Source organism: Tympanuchus pallidicinctus, unplaced genomic scaffold (genome assembly GCF_026119805.1).
Source record: "Tympanuchus pallidicinctus isolate F22 unplaced genomic scaffold, pur_lepc_1.0 scaffold31, whole genome shotgun sequence".
Taxonomy (NCBI): domain Eukaryota; kingdom Metazoa; phylum Chordata; class Aves; order Galliformes; family Phasianidae; genus Tympanuchus; species Tympanuchus pallidicinctus.
In genome coordinates, this window is record NW_026294749.1 from 7,649,642 (window position 1) to 7,673,562 (window position 23,921).

The following is a 23,921-nucleotide window of genomic DNA, read 5'->3' on the forward strand; positions in this document are numbered from 1 at the left end:
GCGCAGCGCCGCGGAGTCAGGCGCGCTGCGGGGCAGCCCGGCTCAGGGGTCCTCACCGGGCAGCCCGGCTCAGGGGTCCTCGCGGGGCGGAAGCGCGGGGCGCGCGGCTCCCGATGGCGGCGCGGACGGCGAGAGGCGTTAGTGCGGGCCGGGGGCGGGAGGGCCGGGCTCGGGAGGCGGGAGGCGAGCGGTCGAGCGACGCCGGGCAGGGAGAAGCGGCGCCTCCCGCAGCTCCGCGTATCGGGGCCGCCCCGACAGGGCTCGTGGGGCGTGGAGGCCGCGGCCGTTAGGCCGCGTCACCCCCGTGGCGGCGGGGGGAACCGAGCGGTACAGCCGTGGCCGCCCTGCCTCCCCCCGCTTCCTCCCCACTCTTGGCTTCCTCGTGATGTTGCTATTTTTTGGCGCTTTTTATTGCCGTGGGGCGCAGCAGGAAACGGGCAGCGCGGCCCCGGCGCCAGGCTGCTGCGGCGGAGGACTTTGGCCGGGCGGGGCGCTGTTGTCGCTGCGGGGCTGCACGGCGGCGAACAACCCACCCGTGTCCCTCTCTATGGTAGGCCGGGAGGGGCGGCCCGGCCCGGCCCAGCGCTGCCGAGACGGCAGTGCGGCGTATTAACAGCTAATGTGCAGCCAAGCCGTGGGGCGAAAAGCCCGGTGGAGAGCCTATGTAAGCCAGAGAAGGAACTGCTTGAGTTCCGGAGGTTATACTTGCCTCACCGAAGGGATAAAGGTGCTGTGAGCGTAGCTGGACTTGAAGGTGTACATGCCACGTCACACGCGTGCTCTCTCAATTGGTTTTTAAATGTGTTTTTGACTTGCAGTGAAAAGAGGCACCACTGAAGAGCGGATGGGAGAAGAGTACGAGAGCAGTTGTGCATGAGTCTGCAGTAACTGTGGTCGCAGAGCTGTTGCATCGTTTGCCCTCTCATACTTTTTTTTTCTGGTGTAAAGTTGTGTTGTAGTGTTTGGCATCTCCTGGTAAATCTGCACGAGTGAAGAGTGGTAAGTTTTCTGAAAATAAATAAAATAAAGCATTATGCACTGGGGAATACAAAGATGAGTATTCCAGTATTGAAGGCATTGAGCGTTTGAGCTTTTTAATAAAAGTAAGGTTTAAGATAAGGAACTGAAGTTCAGAAACTTAAATTAAGGAACTAAAGGCTATTCTTATAAATACAACCTCCTTAATTGGAAAAAATATGCTGATATCATCCCTCAGCACAGTTACATTTAGTGACAGGTTATACACTGACCTTACTGGTGTGTCCCTGTATTTAAGGACTTGTTTGTACTTAATTGGGTGTGAAATGGCGATGGAGATGAAGTGCATAGCTACCTTGTGTGACACCATGCCTGTCCTGTGTCAGGATAGCGTAACCCATTTTCAGAAGCACCGTGCTGAACTGTTCACCTCCATGGCCACACCTCTAAGGCATTACAAATACTCTGTAATTATGTGAACGTGACTCCAACCAATCAGTTTATAGAGTGTTACATAACTCATTACGTGGAAATGGGAGTTAAATTCCAGCAATCAAGCGTCTGCTTAGAAGAGTTACCTTGGACATAAAAACAAAAAGGAGTGGTGAATTGGAAATGTATTATCCCCTTGCACACAATCCATAGGTTGCTCTGATAGTGATGCCTCCCATTTATTTCCACGAAAGCTACAACAGATAGAAAAAGCCTAATAGCACTGTTTTTTGACATAGTCACCAACATTAGCTGTGTGCTTTTGGTAGCCATGAACAAGAGCCTGCAAGTCTGTACCAGCAGAGGTGACCCACTGTTGCTGCTGTTGAAATACATCATTTACTGTGCTCACATCTACCTTTTGGTCTCCTTAAATGTTCAGCAACTGTTGATGAATGTCAGTGGCTGCTGTTTTTTCTCCATGGAGGAATTAAATTCCATCCCTTTGCTTCATCCACACTTCCATGTCAGATGCCATTTTGTCATACTGCCCCTCTGCTGTTGTCTGTCCCATGGCAACAACGTGGAATGGGCTATTGGTGGGAAGGTTCAGCCTTTACTGCCACACTACAACATCCACCTCTGGCATTGTGGGTCAACATAATAACATAGGGGGCATTGCTCTTAGAGCAGCCCTTGTATTCTGTAAATGAAAATGTTTTCTGGGGGACAGGAAAGGTTATCAATTGGAAATAGCTGTATGCTTCTTAAGGGTGTCCAGGATTTTAATAGTAGGAAATGGTCCCTCTTTGTTGCTAATTCATTTGTAGGGAAGTCTGAGAAGAGACAAAAGACAAGATATAACTAAGAAAAGATTTGGAGAAGGAACAGTTGGATCAATTTTACCTTTACTATTCTTCCTTCATTTACTCTCTTATTTATCAGTGCTTAGGAGGTATCACTGCTCCTTTTCAGCTTTGTAACTTTGTGCAATAGGAAGTTACAAATCCTTATTTGGCTCAAAAGGGGGTGGAGAATGGGGTGAAGCAAACCTTGAGATATTGTAGAAAACAGCTTGCATTTTGTTGCCTTGTTTTTAATTACTTTAGAGCTTGTAAATTATGATTTGGTATGTTTTCTAGACATGAGTAAACTGTAGGTAACTAAAAAGCTGTTTATAAAATGTTGTAGAGCTTTGGACAACAGGAAAAATCTGTGAACTGCTACAACTTCTAATTGTAGTGCCCTTAGTCATACATCATTTTTATTTCCATTGCTTTAGCAATGACAAGTCAGAACTTACATTCCCTAGCTGTGAATTAATAATGTTAAAACTGTTAGACAGAGTGAACATCTTTGAAATTAATTGATTTCAGAATTAAGATTCTTGGTCCTCCCTCACACTTTCTTTCAGCTGAAGGATTGCAATAAACTGAACTGTTGCATCTGCGTCCCTTGAAGAAGGCAGAAGACAGATTTTTTTTTTCCAACCATGACGAGCCAGGTAAGATCATTTGGTGAGAAATTCAGGTTTGTAGCATCTAAATGGGTTCCAGAACATTCAAAATCCCTGGTGAATGTAAAGCTGAAATAGCTAGCTCACTCCGAGTGGGGTATTCCTCTAGTCCCATGATTTCCTCTGGTAACTGGTGGCTGTCCTGTGTATGCTTAATTGTAACAACCGAAACAGGTTGAGAGCATGGCATTAAACTTTGCAGTTTGGATTATTTGAGCATGAGTTCTTCTGAAGGATCTTGCAAATGACACTCTCTATGTAAGTTATGTAGAGGTGTTCTAGAGGAAGAACGTTAAACACTGCGTAAGTAAAGTTAAAAATGATACTGAAAAATACCATTCTTATTTTTGGAAGTTGTTCTTCAGAAGATTGAATGAGGGAGGCAACCTGTTAATATGGCTTTTTTTTTTTTTTTTTTTTTTTTGTTACCCCACGTTTTTTAAACTGTGGCTTTTGGGGTTTGCAGTTTTTTTGTTGTTGTTTTTTTGAGGTGCTTTTTATGCCTCTTTCTTCCTGGCCTTGCATCTGGGTTTAGCGCTTTCCCTCAGCCAAGTTGGTTTGTGGTCTTCTTTCTTCTTACGTTCCATTAACGGGCCTCCTGTTGTTGTTCCTGGCCTGGGAGAGTAGCCCACTGCTAGCTAGTGAGGAGAGGCATCTCATAGAAGCAGAGAAGAATTCCTAGGAGAGGAGAAGTAGGGACAGCTGAGGTCCCTTTCTGAGCAAGAATGATAGTTTGATATATAAATTTTTTTGGCTCACTGTGCCACTGAGGGCTTTTTATTTTTTTTGAGAGTCTTAGAGCTCAGGTGGAGCACAGTCCAGTCCTGGAGCTACTTAACATTTAGGATTGACCAGCATCGAAGGACTAACTGCTTTCTTCCGAATTCCAAGAGGAAGCTGTCAATCCGTTAGCCAGCTTGACAAGTCAGGGGAATGTGGCTGTTCATACAATCCTTTGGCTCTGTTATTTTTGCCAGGCGTTTTCCCCAGAGGCTGCTTTCCCTCATGGGAGGCGGAGGGAGAAATGGGACCCCAGGCTTCTTTCAAGGGCAAGGTGAATATGGGGAAATCACCTGTGGTGATGGGGAGTGGGAGGGAGGAATGTAAATGAGGCTAAATACTATAGAGGTGTTTTTTATCCCAACAGGATTTACTTGGGAAAAAGCGAGAATGTCTCCAGGCCTACAGCTGGTGGAGAACACCGCAGAAGAAGAGGAAGAAAAAGAACAAAATAAAACCAGGAAGAATAGAGTTTGTTAGTGCTACTACTACTACCAGCAGTACAGTCAGGTAAAGCCCTTGTGACATGAAAAGCTCTGGCTCTCTTTATCTGCTGAGGTTGATGGTGACCACTGAATGTCATCACTCACTTGAAAAACTCTGTGATAATTGGCAAGTGGTGGCAAAACAGTCACAGCCATGGCTGAAATATGAGCTAATTTGTCAGGGTATTTCTGTGCCTCTTGTTTGGGCAATCATAGAATGCTTTGGGTTGGAAGGGACCTTTAAGATCAGCTAGTTCCATCCCCCTGCTATATATATAGATATATATAACCAAGTAAATATGTTGATTTTTGAAACAAATTTCTGAAAGAAAATGGATCCTTGTTGCTAAAGCAGTAGAGTTAGACCTACAATACCAGAGAACTGTATGCTGGTGTGATGGCATTGCAGTTCTGTACATTTCAGTGTCTTTTGCACTGAAGTGCTCTAGACTAATTTGTCTGGTTCTAAGCTGTAATATAATAATTGTTTTAATACTGGAATCGCTATTTTGGTCTGAAAGTTTTAAAACTGTTCTTTATCTTCTTAAAGACCGGATTATTCAATATTTGTTGGGGAGCTTACTCCAGAAGTGGATGATTTCCAGCTCTATGACTATTTCCTAAAGAGGTATCCCTCATGTCTTGACTGCAAAATAGCAACGGACCTGCTGGGATATTCCAGGTAATTCAGTGTAAATTTGTAATGCAGTTGGTTGTGCCTGCTTCTGTAGTGATATGTAAGAACTCGTGGCAGAACTTCCCTGCTTTTTTTCTGAAGCAGGAGGAATGAGATTAGTTTTAAGCACTGCTTTTCTTAGCAGCACAGGTCCTTGAGTTTCTGAAACGCTGGTTTAAGCAGTTAGTTAACTTTGAAAAGCTTTGATTTAGTCATGTAGATTTACATTAAAAAAAAATAATAATCAGATGCTGGGAGAAGGGAGAGCTGTGCACTGAAATCGGTGCAGCTTTGTATCTGTCATCTGCAATACTGAGGTCAGAATTCCCATTCTTTGTGTGGGAGAAAAGCACGAGGCCTGGCAAATCTGAGGGGTTTGGGAGATTGAATGTAATTTCACTGATAGTAACTAAAGCCTAGCTGAAACTGTTGGCCATGCAGTGAGTCAAGCAGGAATAATGAAGGAGTTTATGTTCAGGCGGTGCTGCCTGTAACAGACTAATTCAAGAAGCTTAAGAGAAGGCAGTTAAAAAGAATACTAGTGTTCTACAGTAGCAGGAGTGTGTTAATAACTGATAAATGAACTCTGTATATGCAGAAATATAGAATCTGATTACTTATGCAGATAGCAGTTAAAATGTATTATTCTGCTGGCTCTCAGCAAGTTGCATCTTATTGCTAGCAAAGAGCAGGCTTTTTGCTTCTGGCCCAAGTTTTTGATTTGGTGAAAGCCTCTTCCGTGCATGTGCATATGCCAGAGAGGTTGCTTAAGTAATAGAAGCGATAGTAGCTGCTACCTTCTGTTTTTGTAGAAGACAAACTGAATTCATTAGTCTTGTAACTGTTATGCATACTAGAATTTGTTTTCTCCCTTTTGAAAATTGTAGAGGGTATGCCTATGTCAGATTTGGTGAGCAAGGTGATCAGATGAGGGCACTGCAAGACTGCCAGAATGCACCAGGTCTGGGGGGAAAACGAATCCGGCTGAGCATAGGAATTTCTAAAAGGTAACCAATGAGTTGTGCATTGATACAGTTATTCTAAATAATCAGATTCTCGTAGCTCTGCCTTTGTAAAGTCTGTGGCCCTTGCTGTAACGGCTGTAACACTGGCTGTAGGATGCAGTCTACAAAAGCAAAAATGCAGAGAGATTGTTTTGACTCCCTGGATTTATCAGCCTGTTTCAGGATTGCTGGGGGAATCCAACTGCAGTCTAACCACACAGTGTAGCTTGGGCTTATCTGCTCTTGCAGCCAGCTTTCTTTCATTTCTTAGCAAAGCTGAATGCATTTGTAAATATTTTTCAGGTTTGGGCCTGAATAAAGTAGAAGGGACAGGGAGCTTTTGTTCTTAGACCTTTCTCTCTAGTTAGAGGAAAGAAGCACATCCCTGGTTTTACCGTAGGCTGGTGGGGAAAGGAATTCTTAAGTGGGGAAAAGACGTAGGAATATAGGGAGAAAGTCAAGGGGAATTTTGCTAGAACTGTTTTCAAAGTACTGTTCTCTGCTTTCCAGTAGCTTAGGCAGTGGGGAGTGTAGCACTTTCTGAGAGGGATTTTAACTCTTTTCATCTCAAGTCTGTCAGTTACTTAAGGCAATTCAATTCCGAACATTTAAAAGAATTAATACTAAATTTGATAAATTTTGATCCAGGATTCTGGGAAAAAACCCTTCATATGAACAATTTCAGTATGTATGTGAGGTTAGCTTGTGTATTCTGTTCAACAGAAAGAAATGTTACTTTTGTTTCTGTTTACCTGGCATAATTCTGCACATGTTGCCTCTTTTTGCTTTAGAATGGAAATGCTGTTGCCTGAGAGAGCACTATCTAAAATTGCTGTGACCATGATTATTTTAGAAACAAAACAGGTCACACAAACATGTTTCCCTGCTTCTGCTGTCCAGAAGGATGTTAACAGTACTTTTAAGGAGGAATGCAGTTGGAAGCAGAAGTCTCAAGATAATTGCTCCCTACAGGAGCAGGACAATAGGATATCTATATTAAGACCTATGTACTTTACAGTGATGAAACAAACACAACGTAGGTATTAAAACTTACATCATTAGTCTGTTTCTGAAGGGCTCAGTATCTGTCTTGGCATCAAAATATCCAGCTGTCAAATTAAACAGTTTGACATGAATGTTTACTCATTTTGGTGACTGTTTCTGAACTCCTTCAGTTTCTATTCAGCGCACACAAAAATGTATATGACTGATTTTTCTGCTTCCCCACTTTAAGAGGAGGTCTGCCTGTGTAGAATTAGTGAAAACATGTCTAAAAAGGATTTTCTGCAGTACGTAGCATGGTTATCTGAATGTCCTTTATGCAGTGTGCATTAGTTTTAGTTAAGATAACCCTTGTCTTGATTCTCGCCACTTGTGTGAGGCTGCCCCGGAGAAAATCTCAGGCAAGGGGGAGTAATGAAAATTAATCACGTGGCCCCTTTTTCATTAAAAAAAAAAGTGTATTTCATAGTTTCCCCACTGATTTGGTTGTCTTGCTGAACAATTAGAAGTATGGTGTTAAGCAAGACTGGCTTCACCTGACAGCTGTACTTGGCCACTATTGAATGCTTGATAAACTAAACTGTGCAGGTAGAGGCAAACTAGCAGGCAGTGTAAGATGCTTCTCTGCAATGGATAATCTGACTTCACTCACATCTTTCTGGAAGAAATATCTTGTAATTAACCAAACAAAATATGAAAGGGTTAAGACTGCATCTTTAAAGCAGCTGTGCTTGATAAATGTCTCTGGTCTTAAATTAATCTTTGCAGAGCACAAAGGCTTATGAGCAGCTTGCTTATGCCAACACTAAGAATACTCTGTATGATAATAGTGTCAAAGCTCTGGATTTAATGCAAAACAACTGCTTTTGATATTGGCGAAGGTGAGGACATCTGCTTCTGTTTAAATACAAGATCCTGTGCCGTGCCTTAAGCTGTCACTTAATGCAGCTGTTTAGGAAAGCTTCCTTTTAAGCTTGAAATGTGTAAGCTGGCACGTTGTGTAACTGGAAAACTGGGTTTACAGTTTGTGGTTCTCAAACTCTCAACTTTTCGTGTTTCAGACTGAAAGCGGAATTCCAGCGGTACCAGTCATACAACTACAATGATTATTACCAGGATTATCAGAACTACTACTCACAGTGGAATTACGATGCATATGCTGAGTATAACTACAACTCCTATGCTGCCTATGATAGCATGCAAGCTATTGGGGACTGCTCTTTAGGAGATGCTGTTATGGCCCCAGCTGTGTTTGAGGTAAAACACACTGCGCGCTTGTCTTAAATAAAGAAACTTTATGGATATGGATCCAATTGTGTGGATTGGAGCAAATATGTTCTGAAACTGAAACTATGCTTTCTGCTTAGCATGGAGATTAGAACAGCAGACTGCCTTCAGAGGTATCTGTGCTTACAGTGCTTATAGTTTATGCACAGAATTAGTGGTTGATACGTTATTTGTTTATGTATAACAAATAACAGTTTTGACAGCACAACTGTGTATGCTTCTTCTGTTCTTTCTTCCCCAGTATGCTTTGCTCAGAGCAGATAGCTGTTGTAAGTGATCTTATCTTGGTCAGTTAGTCAGTTATGACCTGCAGAAGTCCCTTCCAACCTCTACTCTAATACTTGCTTTCAAAAGTAACTGCAAGGGTAAATGGCATTTTGTATGTCTGTGGAAAGAGAGAATGTCTCAGGGTAACAGCATTATTTTGAATTTATAAAGCTTTGTAAAATGATTAAATTCTGTCTTGCAGGAATCTTCGGCTATGGCTGAAATCAGTGATGACCTGCTTACTGAAGGTAATGATGATTCTGTCATTGTGTCTTCTGTCTTTAGCCATACTTGTGCCCTTAAACAATACTAGGCTGGATGAACTGGAAGAGGATCTTGGAAATCAGGCTGATACAAGAGTCAGCCCTATGTGGTTCATCTGAGATCACTTAGGGGTTTTAAAGCTAATATGACATATACTATATGAAATAAAATGAGGCATCTACAGTAGGGTTCCTGTAATTGTGCCTTCAGTCTGTTTTGAAAAGTTCTGATGTGGGATTTATTTTCCTTGTATTGATCCACTAAGCAGATTCTACATGAGGAAACTCATTCATAAGCATGAGCTTTGTTTTCCATACCTTGAGGTAAAAGCTTTACATTGCAGGTTCTAAAGGGGGGTTTCAGCTTGCACTTACAGATTTGGTACAAAATGTAATTCTTGGTCTTGGGAAGCTTGCAGGCAGTTCCTCGTATTGAGGCATCTTGTTCTTGTGTTCAAAGCTTTATGACATGGAGTACATAGTATAGCAGAAATGAATACATGATTTTTGTGAAGGTTTTGTCGTTGATTATTTCTAAACCTGATTTTATCTTGAATGACAAATAGAGTCCTAGCCTTCTAATACACAAATCCCCAGAAGAAAATTGGAGTTGTCAGGTTTGTTTAAAGTTTTAGGGGAATAAACGTCTTATTAAAATTATTACTAAATCTATTTACTTTGGTTAGCAAAAATGTTGTACTAGGCGTATCTCTTGAGATTTTTGTGTGCATATCTCAGTGCTGATGCTTTACTTACTGGGCTTTTATTTTCAGATCCACAGTTGTATTTGGATGTTGATGAAATGAACAGACAATTTATGGAGACAAGTGAAGAACTCTATGATTCGCTTATGAATTGTCACTGGCAACCTCTGGATACGGTCACTTCTGAAATCCCCTCTGCTATTTAAGTGTCTTATATAGCATGGCCGTTATGACCAAGGTGCTAAAACTACACTTCTACATTATTCTAGATCATAAGTTTTAAAGCACAACGATAGGTTGGATTTTTTTTGCTATGCTTTTGACAGTTTCTGTAATCTTTTTTTTTTTTTTTTGTTCATCACTCTATTCTTGGAGCATCATGAAATCATGTAAATATTCTAGAAATGTAAAGAGTTAATTGAGGTCTAAAGATAGACTTGCCTGTGTAAATAAAATTTTGTTTCTGCAAACCTGCCAGCAAGGGACTTCACTCTTACATGTGCGTAGGACATTCTCTTCTGGCTTACAGCATTTAACTGGGGGTAGTAAGGGCATCTCATTCATCTTTATTTTGTACGGGTGTTAGGACACTAGCAAAATCTAGCACTCACTTGTAGACTACTTGTTTAGTTCAAAAGTACAGGGTGGGAAATGTTCCTAGGTTTTGCTATGAAATTTCTTGTGCTCCCTTCCTCCTGCAGACATCTGGCACTGTTATTAATCTGCGTCAGTTAAAATTGGTTTATAAATATGGTACTTTAAGCATACAGAAGTTCAGACTTAGCTGCCATAGCTGCCAAAGTTCCATGGACTAAGGGTGATCCCTGCTGTCAGTTTCAGCCTCAGCGTTCAGCTCTTGCTTACCTTTCTAAGTGTTACACTTCTCAGCTCACACTTCATACATTTACAGTATGCATGTTGTATACACATGTATACAATGCACTTTTCAACCTGAAAATTATTGGAGATAACTTGCTGGCTCAAAGGAGGGAATAACACATTGGGAACAACAAAAAGCAACCAAAAACACAAATATCCTAGTAACAACTCTCCAATTTCCTCCCTATCGTTGACAATTTCTGTGATATTCCTGGTGATTTAAATGTTTTTATAGTTAGGAGGTTACAGAACTTTGAAGTGATGACTATTCAAAGAAAGGAAGGCGGGAAAATTAGTTTCAAGTTAGCAATGTGGTTCTTCTAAACTACTCTCATCTTGAAAGCTATAAATTATTTTCCAGACATAGGGTTTAGTTAACCCTCTGTGTATTAGATTACTTGTTACTTAATGTATGTAATGATAAATAGGTCAGGCTAGAGACAGTAGAATATTCTAGGAAAAAAGAGAGCAGAAATTGCTGTAACAATAGCTGTGGAAGCTGCTAAAGCCAGGTGAGGTGGTTTGATACTACTGTGTGTATTGTAGGGGAGATCTAACTGTTGTGATGGCAGGCAAGAATTAAGTTCTTTGGCTTTTTTTTTTTTTTTATGGAGTGGTGTAGGTTATGGCTTGATGCAGGTAATGAAAGTAGTGGTTATAAGCTATGTGCTATTCCTGAATGAGCTGATGACCAGAAATTCCCTCTGTTTTCTTCACTGTTTAAGTTGCGGTGGTAATATTGTCATAATGTTGCCATGAAGCCAGGACGTTCTGAAACAGAAGAGGCCTTTGGACTACTAGAAATGTGTTCTTCCTGCTTTTAGTGCAGGCATATGTGTAGGAAGGCAGGGGTAATGGCATCACTTTGAGCAGCTGCAGCTAGCTCTCCCCAAAGCAGAGACACAGTGGAGCTCAGTACAGGGATTTGTTGGGCCATTCCCCTGTGTGAGGTGAGCCTTTGGAGCATTAGTGTGAGGGGATTTAGTAACTAGAACATGATGTTAGGTAGAGGTAAAAGATGAAGCGGAGAGAATTTAGAGGGAAATAACTTGCTTGTGTGCATATATGGAATTGTTTCAGGGGAAAAACTCGAGATGATAAGCATAGGCTTCTTGAGTTTGGATGGTGGTGTTAAAGCTTCAAAAGCTTACAAGGTTTGCCACTTCAGTTGTACGTAGCTGTAGTGCTTGAGCTTAAAAGTACAAATTGGTCAGCTAAGCAAAGGATTTTATATCTAGCATCCTGACTAGCAGCAAGACCGCTTCCAGGTCTGTGCCTGCGTAATAACTGCTTTGACAAAGTTTGCATAGCATCACTGAACCCTGTGTTTAGGTTGCCTTCATTACGTTATGGAAATATTTGTTGGTTATCCACCAAAAATGTGATATTAGGGATATCTGCTGCCATAAATACTGTGAAGTACCTGTGCTAATTTTTTTTGTATTAGCAAAGTTGGTCTATAATATGTGAATTGTGTAATGAGGGGCCCATGTAGGTACGTGATTTCACTTAGTCTGATACAGTGATGGTGTATGACCAAAGTATGCCAACCTCAGAAAAACAAGTCTGTGGCCACCCCGTTTTGTGCAGTCTTAATGCTCTATGACTGTTCTCAGATACATGCTCCTTCTGTTCCGGACTATGAAGTGCCTAGGTAGTGAAAGTACTATTTTTTTCTGTAGCTCAGTGAATGAGAATTGTTTGGGTCATTAGTTCTCCAGATCTGAGAAATGTTGGAAGCATATTCTCTTGCAGTCAACACTAACAGAAATGAGGTGAGGAAAAGGGTGTTGGTTGCAGCTGGTGTGCAACAGTTCTACAACAGTTTTCTGACCTCTTTTTCTGTCTCTTGAGACTTATTGGTGTATTCCTCTTTCCCACTTGGAGTGTGTACATGGGATTAGGATAGTGTGTGCAGTACAATTCTTTGCCATCAGAGCATAGACGATGGCAGGTTTCTTCCTGTGCTGTTACTGGTGGATGGCCAGTACAGGAAGATGGAATTGCACCAAAACTGCTAGAGTGCTTCTCTGAGTCTTTTTACTAAGTAAACTCACAACTGTTTGACAACTGCCAGTCTTTTTAGCTGAACACATCATGTGGGTGTCTGCTGTCAGTTTATCAGATCTGCAAAGATGTGATGGCAATGGGAGCTTGATTTGCTTCACATTTGTTAAATTAAAAATATATACATACTACTTCAACCCCACTATAGCTTGCTTCTAGTTCTGTTTTATTTCACCTAGCTGAACTGGTGTTTACTTTTGTTTTAAGTTTTCTACAAGAATACCCAGTAATGAGTAATTTCATAAACTCTTTCATTTGGGTACAGCTGCAATAGAGGGTACCTTTACACAGAACCTGCTAGATTGTTCAAGAATAGTAGTGTTTTGTTTCCTATCTCTTCTGTGATCAGGAAGGTTTGAGGGGCTACTACTAATCTCGTGGTCAGTGAGCAAGGAAAAAGCAACTGTCAAGAAAGATTAAAGAGTTCTTAAAAGAATGCATGAAGAGTAAATGGTACTTAAGCCATGAATGTTTCTTTTTGCAGGGATGCTCTGGACCAACCGCTTCTTTCTAGCGCTACCTCAAAGTAACGTGCAGATATAACTCACAGGGAAGATTGATCAAATGGTGATGATCATTATCATACTGCTGGATGCATATATATTTGCCTTTTTGTTTTGGCTCACTTTTAGCAACAATTAACCCAAGTGACACATGTTAATGGACACTGACTACATTTGCAAACATTTCTGAGTCAAGAGTGTCATTAAAGGCCTGTCACTGTTTAGAAATTGTTCTAAATAAGAAAAATGGAAGCAAAATAAATAAAGCAGCATTTGAATTTACGGAGAAAACAGCGTAGCTGCCTTTGATGCTGAGCTTGAAAAGAAAATCATGTTACCATAATATGGTTACCTTAATGTAATTAGTGTGCATGAGAAAAAGGGAATTGTATTTTACCTCTGCCTAGCTATTAGATAGCCAATGCAGATTGATTTTAGTCAGATCCCCAAGGAGATGCCATTCCAGAAGTCAGCATTTTCTCTGCTCAATGTGTTTTCAAAGGGCAATTTATCTATCTTTGTGAATCTTGCAACTCCCAGATTGGAAATGCATTGTGAAACCCTTTTGTTAAGTTAGAATTTAGTATGGTAATCATGTTCTAGACTAAAGATGAGGGTTTTTCATGTTGTGGAAGGATGGTGTTGATGCAAACCATCCTGCTGCAAATGAAGGTGTACTGGCAGCAGGTGGGAGAAGAAAGCTCTGAAAGTGCAGAGTGTGATATGAACTACCTGGCAAGTAATTCTGCTTGGGGGGAAGGAGGGTTCAGAAGTCACTTGTATGGCAGTGGAGGCAGGACTGAGGAAAAGAAAGCTAGCAAGTTCTGGAAGACAGCTGGGAAAAAAACAAGAGGGAGGGGTTAAAAAAAAAAAATATAAGGCTGAAACAAGCAGCAGAGATTTAGTGCAAAACTCCTGACTGAGACTCCTGTGGCACTTCCTTTGCTCACTGATCAGCATTTCCCTCAGGTGTGGACTTTGGGCAGACACAGGTGAGAGGGATGTGGGCATCTGTGCCACTGAGATGATGCGATGGCCTCGGTCACCTTCTGGGTCCTCTCCACCTGAAAGCATTCTATGATCACCACCTCCTACACTATTTTTAGCACATTCTGTACCTGAGGGTGCACATTCGTGCTGAATTCTGTGCAATGAAGGTGCTGCGCCTCCCTGCTCTGCTCACCCCCACACAAATCACTGCGCTAAACGTAGCACAGAGCCACAGCTGTACCCTTTCAGTACCACGCTACAAAAGGACAATTATTATACGTGTTTCCAATTCACAAAAAGGCGTATTTCCTTTCGAGGAAGCGCAGGCCGCGCTGCAGACTCCGTCCTTCTCCCCGACCGCCCAGTGAGGCCGTGCCCCGCCCGCTTTGATCGCCCTTCCCGCTCCGCTCGCCACCAGCCCACGCGCCCCGCGCTCGCGCCGGGGTTTCCCGCGCAGCCCCGCCCACCCTGCGGCGCGGTGCACGCCGGTCCGTCGCGGCCGGATGACGCGACGGCGCGTCCGGTTGACGAGAGGCGCAGTGTGGTTGGTCGGAGCCGAAGCCGGAGCCCGAAGGGGGGTGGGGGCGGGGCGCAGCGGCTCGGCCGCGAGCGGGCGGGCGGGCAGGACGGGGCCGGCCGGCGCCGAGCGCGCGAGGCGGGAGCGGGCAAAGGGCGCGCGGCAGCGGGGCGAGGGGGGGCGCGCGCACGGCCGAGGAGAAGGGGTGCGCGCGCGCGCGCGGAGGAAGGCCGGCGGAGCGGAGCTTTGCCGAGCGGGGCGGAGGGGAGAGGAGGGGAGGGGCAGGCCGCGCGGGGCCCCCGCTCCTTCCAGGCCGCGCGGCGCGTGGAGGGCGGGGGACGGGCGGTGACAGCGCGGAGAGAGGGAGCGGCCCGGCGGGGCGGCGGGCGGCCGAGGGGCCGCGTCCCAGCATGGCCTCGGGCGGCGGCGGAGGAACGGGAGGAGGAGCCGGCGGCGGCGGCGGCAAGATCCGGACCCGGCGGTACCACCTGGGAGCCGCGAAGCCTCCGTACGGCAGGAGCAGGCAGGTGAGGCGCGGCGGGGGACGGCGGTGCGGGGCCGGCCCTTTCTCGGTCCCCACGTGCGAGGCGCCGGGCGGGGGCGGGCCCGGGGCGGCCCCTTTTGTTCCCCTCGGTGCCGGCGGTGGGACCGGCGGGAGAGCGGAGCGCCGCGGGAGAGGCCTCTCCGCCCGGCGGCACGGCGCGGGGAGGGCAGCGGCCTTCGGCTGCCTCAAGCCGCACGCCCCTCGCTCCGCGTGCGGCCCGGGGCGAGGAGGGGGCGAGTAACAAAGGCCGGGAGCTCGGGGCCCCTCGGAGCGGGCGGGGAGCCCGCCGGTGCCCGCCGCACTGGGGGCTCCGGGCGCCTTCATCGCGCGCCTGGAGTTGGCCGTGCGGGTGGACCTCGCTTCTGTTCCAATAGGAACGCGAGCGACGGCGCTGCGTGCCGGGCGCGGAAGTCGGGGCGCGTCCCGCGTGTGCTGCTGCCTGAGCCGCGTCCGGAGCTTTGGGGGAGCGCTGAGTCTCGCACGTTCCGTTGACTGAGCGACGCTGTCCACGTGAGGCTGTCGGCACTTCGTGGGGAGCGTCGCCGCGCTGACAGTGCTGAAAGCCCTTGGTGAACGAGCGTTCAAGTTGCCGTGAATTTCCTGCGCTGATACAGCGTCGATAACTGATAAGCCTCACTCTTGTGTTTAAAGTAATCAGCAGAGATGGCTTTCTAGCCCTGCTATTGTCTGATATCTCGAAGCGTTTCTCAGCAGGTTTGTTTAGGCAGCGCAGTGTGCTGGGGGATGGATGTTTCACGGCTGTTTTCAAGGCTGGATAGTGATAGGACAAGGGAGAATAGTTTTAAACTGAGACCAGGGAGGTTTAGGTTAGATATTAGGAGGAAGTTTTTCACACGAAGGGTGGTGACGCACTGAAACAAGTTGCTCAAGGAGGTTGTGGATGCCCCATCCCTGGAGGCATTCAAGGCCAGGCTGGATGTGACTCTGGGCAGCCTGGTCTGGTGGTTGGTGACCCTGCACATAGCAGGGGGTTCAAACTGGATAAGCACTGTGATCCTGGAAATGGTTTTAAGTTGAAGGAGGGAAGATTTAGATTGGACGTCAGGGGGAAATTCTTTCTCTCTTACAGAGAGAGTGGTGAGGTGCTGGAACAGCTGCCCAGAGAGGTTGTGGATGCCCCGTCCCTGGAGATGTTCAAGGCCAGGTTGGATGGAGCCCTGGGCAGCCTGGTCTGGTATTAAATAGGGAGGTTGGTGGCCCTGCATATGGCAGGGCGGTTGGAGCTTGATGGTCCTTGAGGTCCCTTCCAACCCTGGCAATTCTGTGATTCTGCCCTTTTCAATTCAGATCATTCTGTGATTCCGTGATTCTTTGATCCTGTGTTTGTGGGTTTTGCCTGGTAGTGGGTACTGCAGAGCCAGTGTGTAAACAGAACAACAGCAGCTTGTCGGAGGGGAAAAATGTAGTCAGTTAGTAAATGGGAGACTGAGAGGTGTGCTTATCATAGTGAATAGCTTTTTAACTGTATGAATTGTATAAACTTGTGTTACATAAAAGAATGAGCTCTGGGTAGGTAGCTAACTGAAAACTGAGTTGAAATTGAAATTAATGAACATGTGTTCCTGTTTTCAATATAACATTCACTTTCCATATTTACTGGTCTCAGTGCTGAGTTTAGGAGGACCTGGGAGCAATTGGTGCGATTTTATCTTTGAAGTTACACCTTTGATTCTGATCTTCCCCCCTCCAACTTTTATCATTGAGCAGATTCACTGAGAGTGAACCTGGTTGAGATGCTCTTGGTCAAAATTGTGGCCCTGAAAATCCTGTCTCGTACCATCAAGCTCTGAGGGTGCCTGGGCACTGTGGGCAGCATAGCTGACAGCTTTGATTTTCTGGGAAATGGAATTGATGTTTTTTTCCCCCTTGTGTGAGGGATGATTAGCGGGATGCCCAGTTCATCGCCGCCTGCTTTCTGGATGTTGTTCTTTAACTGCAGTTCTGGGGATTTTTGTCAGCTGGGAATTCTCCGATCATCTCCAATATATGCTGCAGTCGCTCTTTTACAAAATACAGTGACAGCTTTGGAAGGCATTTGCAAGAGGACGTGCTGATGCTTTTTAAAAACTATTAGTTAAAGCATTTGTTCAGAATGTGGTAGACCCTGCTTCAGTTTCCTTTTTTGCCTGGAGCAATCAACCTACATCTTCCACTTTCCAGGCAGATATCCCAGTCGTCAAGCTGAGTGTTATCTTCAGTTCTCTTGGTTGAAGCTGTGCTGCTATCCAGAAAAAGAAAGCATGATTCACTGAGCCAGAAAGAGGATATATAAGAAAATGCTGCCCTCCAAGAATGGAGGTGTTCAGGCTCTGGTCCATGGTTTCAAAACTTGTTACTTGTTTTACATTAGATGTTCCTGCAGCAAGCGTCCGAAGCCTGTTATTTCCTGCCTGTATGCTTGATGATTAATCATTAGAGCCATGCTTCATTATGTTTTTATTTGCTTGTTTGTTTTTAAGTCTTTGCCTTTTTAAAACCAGCCATGATAGGAGAGGTGAACAGACGCTGCCTGGAGAAGAACACTTGGAGACTTGCAGTTTGTGTGCTGTCCTGGGAGATGGAGATACGGATGCTGATTGCCCCACTAGTGAAGGAGCTTAAGCCATGGTGCTTTCCCTCCAGAACTGCCATCCTGCCTTACAACAAAGGGCACCCTCAGTGGCTGTGTTATCAAACAAACAAGCGAAAAGTAGCAGCACTGCTAAGTAAAGGTGGGACAGTCGCTCACTGTGATGGATGCTAGGTTGGCAATCCTCAGAGACAAAAAGGCCCTTCTGTATTCCTGGAGGTAGAATTTAGAATCTCCCAGCGACTGGGTTTCCTGATGGCTGAATGATGACAGCTCCATGCTGATTGTGTTGACTTTAGGTAATGCCACACTTGGCATGCTACCTGTTCGCTCAGCTGCCTCGTGCTGAGACTTCCATTCTGTGCTCCACATAAAGAGTTTGGACACTTGGCTTAAAGTCATGAATGTGCTCTGAGGGCTAAGTATGGTTGGACAAGGGAGCTGTTGTGCCTGGCATGTGGGTTTCATCTTCCAGACGTGGCCGCAAGTGCTTTAAATACTGGGTTGTCCTGGTCATTCAGGTAGGCTGATGACTGCAATTTCTAGGGTGGGTGTGTTTAATGGGATGACTGTTGACATTATTAAGTTATTAAACAGCTTCATTATGATATCTCCGTGTTCGTATTGTTGGCTTTAGGTTTAGCTTTGCTTTTTTGTGTCTGTGTACCGATGAGCCTGGAATGGTGCCATTCTGTTCCAGGTAGAATATAGGTAAGCTTCAGAGATTCAAAATTCTCATTATAGGAAGAGACTAAAATAACCTTTGGGGTTATTATTTATTTGCTAATTAATCCTTCAAATGAAAATGTCAGAGAACTTGGATTCTCCTGTACTCTTAAACTCCTACAAGAAGATTCAGGCATGAGAAAAAGATAATCAGTTATACTTGAGAAGCCTTTTTAACCTTCCCATAAACCTGTTTGCTTATGTTAAGCTTCAAATTAGAGGTTTTTGGTAACTGGCCTTCATATTTGTAGACTGAAACTTCAGGTGGTTTTTACTTTTTGTCAAACATATACATATGTTCTCGTGTGTGCTGGTAGCGATGCTACCCTGGTATAAAGCAAAACAATCTAGGTGCTTTCATTGAAGAAACCAGCAGAAGTTGCTACATATTTGTGATGAGTGTGATTCTGAATCCTAGGGATGATATCAGAAAGAGAGGAGGTGCATTTTCTGTGGGTCCCAATCGTAAAGCACCTCTGCTTGGATGGTTGAAGTTTAGAATCACATGCGATGTCACGTAAGGACAGAGTAGTTATGGGATCAGGAATCTAAACTGTGTGCAGCAGTGCCTGAATCATTACATTATCACCTGATTGTGTAATGAAGACGGGCCAGTTATAAACTCATACTTGATTTATGCCTGGGATTTTCTTGGTCTGCAGCGCCTGCAGGCTGTGGGCTGGAGTTTTATAAACTGCTGGGTTGGTTTGGGGGTGAAATCTTGAAATTCATGCAAAGAGTTCCTAGAATATCCTGTTGAGTAATGTAAATTAGTTCTTGTGTCGTGAATCTTAGGAAGCAAAGTATTAATCTATAAAAATCTTTAATCTATTAAGAATGTCCATATGGAACTGAGCACGTATGACTGTTGGTTTAATTCTTAGCAATAGGATCATACCTCAAAGTGTGCTTAGGTGCTTGTGTTTATACTTGATGTCTCTCTCTGCTAGTTTTGATTTAGTAGCAGGTTAGCACCTTGGGCTAAATGTTTGTAAACTTTAAGAATAATGTTTAGAGTGTCATCCTTAAATGATGTTTTGTCTCTGTTCCAGCAATATCAAACTGTATTAGCAAAATGGATGTTAAAATATATTACTTGGCTTTGGACTGGCATCACAAGCAAATTACGTATCCTGGTTGGGAAGATCTTAGCTGAGATGCTGAGTTTCCCCTCACTTAAGCTGTCAGTGGTACAGCACACAGTAGAATCTGATTGCTGTCCCATTTTATGAATATGTTGGTTTCTGTCTTCCAAAGTGTTTTCATGACAGCCTTGGGGAAGAGCAATATTAGTGAGTGGTGTCTTCAGACAGAGGATTTTAAAGTAGATGAAAGAATTGTCCCTTAGCTGGGGCGCTGACATTGCCTTCATTTGCCAGCAGCTCGTCATTTCCTCTGCGTTATTTATTCCTCCAGTCAGTAATTAGCATTGGTTCCTGCTTCCCTGCTGAGAGGGAACTGAGCTGCTGATTCAGAAGACTGAGGATAGAGTACCAAATTTCTTCTGCTTACCTGGAAAAGTTTGAGCAGAGCTATTTTGGGTCGGCGTGAATGCTACCGCAGCGTTGTGTAACAAATTTAACACAAGCAGGATGGATGTCTGGCTCAGTCAGCGTGGCTCACCTGGAGATCAGCAAGGCACTCAGCATGGTCTTCTGTATTATTCTTGCAGACAAATTGGGGAAATACGTGCTCATCAAGGAGGCTGCCAAGTGGCTGGAAGACTAGCTGGACACTGCCTTAAAGGATTGTGATCAGTGGTACTGAGAGACACTGACAGCCAATTGTTAAGAGTCTCCTGGGGAGATATTTGGACGAATTCTGTTTTATGTCTTTAGTAAGCAACAGGGACGAGAGAAGTGCAGCACCCCCACTGGGTTCCTGGATGATAGCAAACTTAAGGAACCTCCAAATGCTGAAGGACAAGTCTGCTGTTAGGGTTTCTTGACAGTAATGGGCTGGCAGGAACCTCGTGTTGTTGGGGCATAACAGCTCCATGCAGCAGTACAGGCTGGGGAAGTGTGGCTGTAAAGCTGTCCAGCAGAAAAGGAGCTGGAGGTGTTAGTCAACAGCCAGCTGAACGTGAGCCGTCAGTGTGCCCAAGTGGCCAAGGACACCAGTGGCATCCTGCTCTGTCAGAAATAGTGTGGCCAGCAGGACTGGGGAAGGGATTGTGCCTCTGTATGCAATGCTACTGATGCACACCTCAAATCGTACAGTCACAGAATCGTTTGAGTTGGAAAGGACCTTTAAGGGTCACCTGGTCCCTCTCCCCTGCAGTGAACAGGGACGCCTACAGCTACATCAGGTTGCCCAGAGCCCGGCCAACCTGACTTTGGGTGTCTCCAGGGACGAGTCATCGATCAAACTCCATGGGCAGCCTGTTCCAGTGCTTCATTACCTTTACTGAGAAAAATATCTTCCTTATATCCAATCAGAATCTTCCCTCTTTTAGTTTGAAACCATTTCCCCATATGCTATCACAACAGTCCCTGCTAAAGAGTCCTTTTTTCTTACAGCCCTCCTGAAAGGCTGCTATCATGTCCCTCTGAAGAGAGGCTGAACATCCCCAACTCTCAGCCTGTCCTCAGATTTTTGTGGCCATTCTCTGGATGTGTTTGAACAGGTTCTTGTCTTCACATCTGGATGCAGTTCAGTTTTGGGCCTCTCACTATGAAAAGGAAACAAAGTTGCTCTAGTGCATCCAGGAATGAGTAGTGAAGCTTGGGAAGAGACTAGAAAATATGTCTTTTTGAGGGAATTGGGGCTGTTTAGTGTTGAGAAGAGGAGGCTGAGGGGAGATGTCATCGCTCTCTACAGCTGTATGGCAGGAGGCTGCAGCAAGGAGGCTTCCAGCATCTTCTCAGGTGACAAGTGGTAGGATGTAAGTGATAGCATGGGGGGGGGCTAGGTTGGGTATTGTGAAGAATTTCTTCATGGGGAAGTCATCAAACAGTGAAATGGGCTGTCCAGGAAAGTGTTGGATTTATTGTCCCTGGAGGTATTTAAGAGACGTGCGAGCGTTGCACTAAGGACATGTTTCAGTGATGAGTCTTGGTAGGTCAGGTTGATGTTTTGATTTAAAGCATGTTATTGAGAACACTATCCAAATTCTTCTTGAACACTGACAGTTGTGGGACATCAACCACCAATGTAGGAAGCCTGTTTTCACTTTGTTTTCCTCCTCTGGACGCATTCAGGTATTTAAATATATTTTTAAATTGTGGAGCTTAGAACTGCACATAGCATTTGAGGTGAGGCTGCAGCAACACTAAGTGCAGCAGCAGATGTACCTGTTTTGACCAGCTGGCTGTGCTGTGCTCAGTGCACCCCAAAATGCTCTTTGCCCCCTGGCTACCAGACGCTGCAGCTCATGCTAAACCTTCTATCACCTGCACTTCCAGAACTCTCTGCTGAGCTGCTCTCCAGCCACTTCTCTTCCAGTCTTTGCTCGTGTCTGGCATTGCTCTGTCCTGGGTGCAGCACTTGCATTTGTTGGACTTCATGCCATTGCTGATGACTGAGTGTCCTGTCCATCATGATCCCACTTCAAGACTTCTCACCCCTCCAGGGAACCAGCAGCACCTCCAAGCTTACCGTCATTGGCAGTCTTGCTAAGGATGCAATCCAGTCCCTCATCCAGGTAGCTGATGTAAATGTTGAACGGGACTGACCCTAGAATTGAGCCCTGGGGAACACTACTGGTAACTGCCTGCCAGCCAGGTGTAACCCCACTCATACAACCCTTTGAACTCTGCTGTTCTGCCGGTTCATCCTCCAGTGCACTGTGAACCTGTTCACCTCGCTATTGGACAGTCTGTCCAGAAGGGTGATGTGAAGGATGCTATCAAAGGCCTTACTGAAATCCAGAAAGACTGCATCTATACAGCCTTCCCTGCATCCACCGAGAGGGTGGCCTTATCCCAGAAGGAGGTTGGATTTCTAAGGCAGGATGTTCCCTTGATGAACCCACACTAACTATACCTGATCTTTAAATGCCTTCTGTATTCCCTAGGATAATCTCTCTTAATTTTTCCAGGCACTTATGTCAGATTAACAAGTCTGTAGTTTCTTGGGTCTTGGCTCATGCCCTTTTTGTAGCTGGGTATGAGGTTGGCTAGCACTCCCCAGATCCTGTGACATGGGTAAATTGTTGAGCCAACTGCTTCAGTACTCAGGTGAGGCCAGTCAGTCCCAACAGACGTATGTATATTCAGCTTGATGATATATTGAAGATGTTTTCCAACCTGAATGATTTTATGATTCTATGACAAAAGCAAAAAAGTCCTTCATCTGGAACAAAACAACTCCCCAAAGCTGCTGGACTACAAGTTGAACCTGTGTCAGCAGCATGCACTTGGGGCAGAGGAGGCCAACTGTGTGCTGGGCAGTATTAGTAAGTTTGTGGGCAGGAGGCTGGGGGAGGTGGTTGTTCCCCTCTGTACTGTACATCCAGGAGTGTTGTGTACTGGAGTTGCCAAAGCTGGACACACACACACAAAAAAAAAGACATTGACATCCTGGAGTGAATCTAGCTGAGAGCCAGGGAGATGGCTAAGGTTGGGACGCAGAACAAGGAGGGATGGATGCCTCCACCTTAAGAAGGGGAGGTGAAGGGGAGACCTGCTCTCAAAAAATGCCTATCGAGAGTATAGGAAAGGTGGAACAATGTTCCTTTTGCTATTTCTGGGTGGTCAGAGCAATGGGTAAAGAGGCAATGAATTTAAGTTTCAAAATGGGACATTCTTTTTCATTGCAGCATAGTCTTTTATCTGCCAGAGAAGACCTGTCAGAAGAACTTCTCAGAGAGGTTTCTCACTTTCCATCCTTGGAGATGCTTGAAGCACTGCTGGACACAGCCCTTGGCTTGGCAGCCTGCTCTTCCTGTCCTTTCTCTGAGTTGGACAAGATAACCTGTGGTGCTGTGCAGCCTCTGGCATTGCTGCTGTTGGACCATGATGTGGTTTCAGCATAAATGCCAATTCAGGTGCACAATCCTCTTTGTTGAGGGAAGCATCTTAAGGGCAGTGCTGCTTTTTGAGGAAAGAAATAACACTTCCACGATGCTGCTGCATGTTATCTAGAGTAAATTGCAGGGTTGCCCTCAAGAAGAACCCTGCTAAAGAGACTTCTGTAGGGTTGCAATTTCCAACTCATTTTTTTAAAGTATCTATTGTATTTTTAATGATAGGTCGTACAATATAGCTTGCCATGGTTTTTTTCCAGTATTAATTGAGTAGTGATTGTACAATTAGGAACTGTTGAACAGTGGTGTTTACAGAAGCATGATTGAAGGTGTTCCCCAATATACACTGTTGGTGTTTGCTACAAAGACAACGTGATGAAAACTCTCCTTTGTGCTTTTTGTAACGTAATATACACATCTGAGGCTGAAGAATTATTCAATGTGTGTAATGATTTTCTAATGAAGAATTTTAGCTATTAGGTAGATTTTCTTATTACTGTTAAGATATTCAGTAATTCATCTATTCAGTTTCATGAGCAACTCTCCTGAATTTGGATTTTTATTACTTTCCCTTGTACCGATGTCTTGTGCCGTGGATCTCCCATTCATGCCACTATGTTCTGTTTGCTTTTTTTCCAAATAGTTTTGCATTAAAGCCTGGACTTGCTTTCTCCTTTTGCCCAGGTCTTCTCTACCCATTTCGATGTTGAATCATGATTTATGTTCATTTTTTAAGCTAAAGAGA

The 23,921-nt window shown here is 44.6% G+C and overlaps 2 protein-coding genes across 6 annotated transcripts in view; both read left to right on the plus strand.

Moving 5' to 3' along the window:
• The first annotated feature begins 43 nt into the window (after positions 1–43).
• LOC128087850 (tRNA selenocysteine 1-associated protein 1-like) lies at positions 44–13,134 on the plus strand. 3 transcript variants are annotated; one of them, XM_052697838.1, is made up of 10 exons: positions 44–137; positions 819–999; positions 2,825–2,914; positions 4,074–4,216; positions 4,742–4,873; positions 5,755–5,874; positions 7,935–8,130; positions 8,630–8,675; positions 9,464–9,632; positions 12,825–13,134. In XM_052697838.1, exons 3-9 carry the CDS (start codon positions 2,903–2,905, stop codon positions 9,598–9,600), a joined length of 786 nt encoding a protein of 261 aa, XP_052553798.1. In that variant the 5' UTR covers positions 44–137; positions 819–999; positions 2,825–2,902; the 3' UTR covers positions 9,601–9,632; positions 12,825–13,134. The 3 variants fall into 3 exon arrangements, with proteins under 3 accessions (XP_052553798.1, XP_052553797.1, XP_052553799.1); XM_052697837.1 differs by lacking the exons at positions 44–137; positions 819–999 and adding an exon at positions 3,904–3,980; XM_052697839.1 differs by lacking the exons at positions 44–137; positions 819–999; positions 5,755–5,874 and adding an exon at positions 3,904–3,980.
• A 1,583-nt stretch (positions 13,135–14,717) lies between these two features.
• NUP153 (nucleoporin 153) overlaps positions 14,718–23,921 on the plus strand; it is a 46,674-nt gene continuing 37,470 nt past the window's right edge. For all 3 annotated transcript variants that reach the window (XM_052697753.1, XM_052697755.1, XM_052697754.1), the window contains exon 1: positions 14,718–14,877. In XM_052697753.1, coding sequence (XP_052553713.1) covers positions 14,761–14,877 — 117 coding nt within the window. In that variant the 5' untranslated portion in view covers positions 14,718–14,760. The remainder of the gene's footprint in view (positions 14,878–23,921) is intronic.

What these genes read in the sequence shown, in the direction of transcription:
- LOC128087850 (XM_052697837.1), top strand. Translation starts at nt 3,951, where the DNA reads ATGGGACCCCAGGCTTCTTTCAAGGGCAAG. An exon ending in AGGCTTCTTTCAAGGGCAAG is followed by an intron (nt 3,981 to 4,073) that starts GTGAATATGGGG and finishes TTATCCCAACAG; the next exon opens with GATTTACTTGGGAAAAAGCG. An exon ending in AGCATAGGAATTTCTAAAAG is followed by an intron (nt 5,875 to 7,934) that starts GTAACCAATGAG and finishes TTCGTGTTTCAG; the next exon opens with ACTGAAAGCGGAATTCCAGC.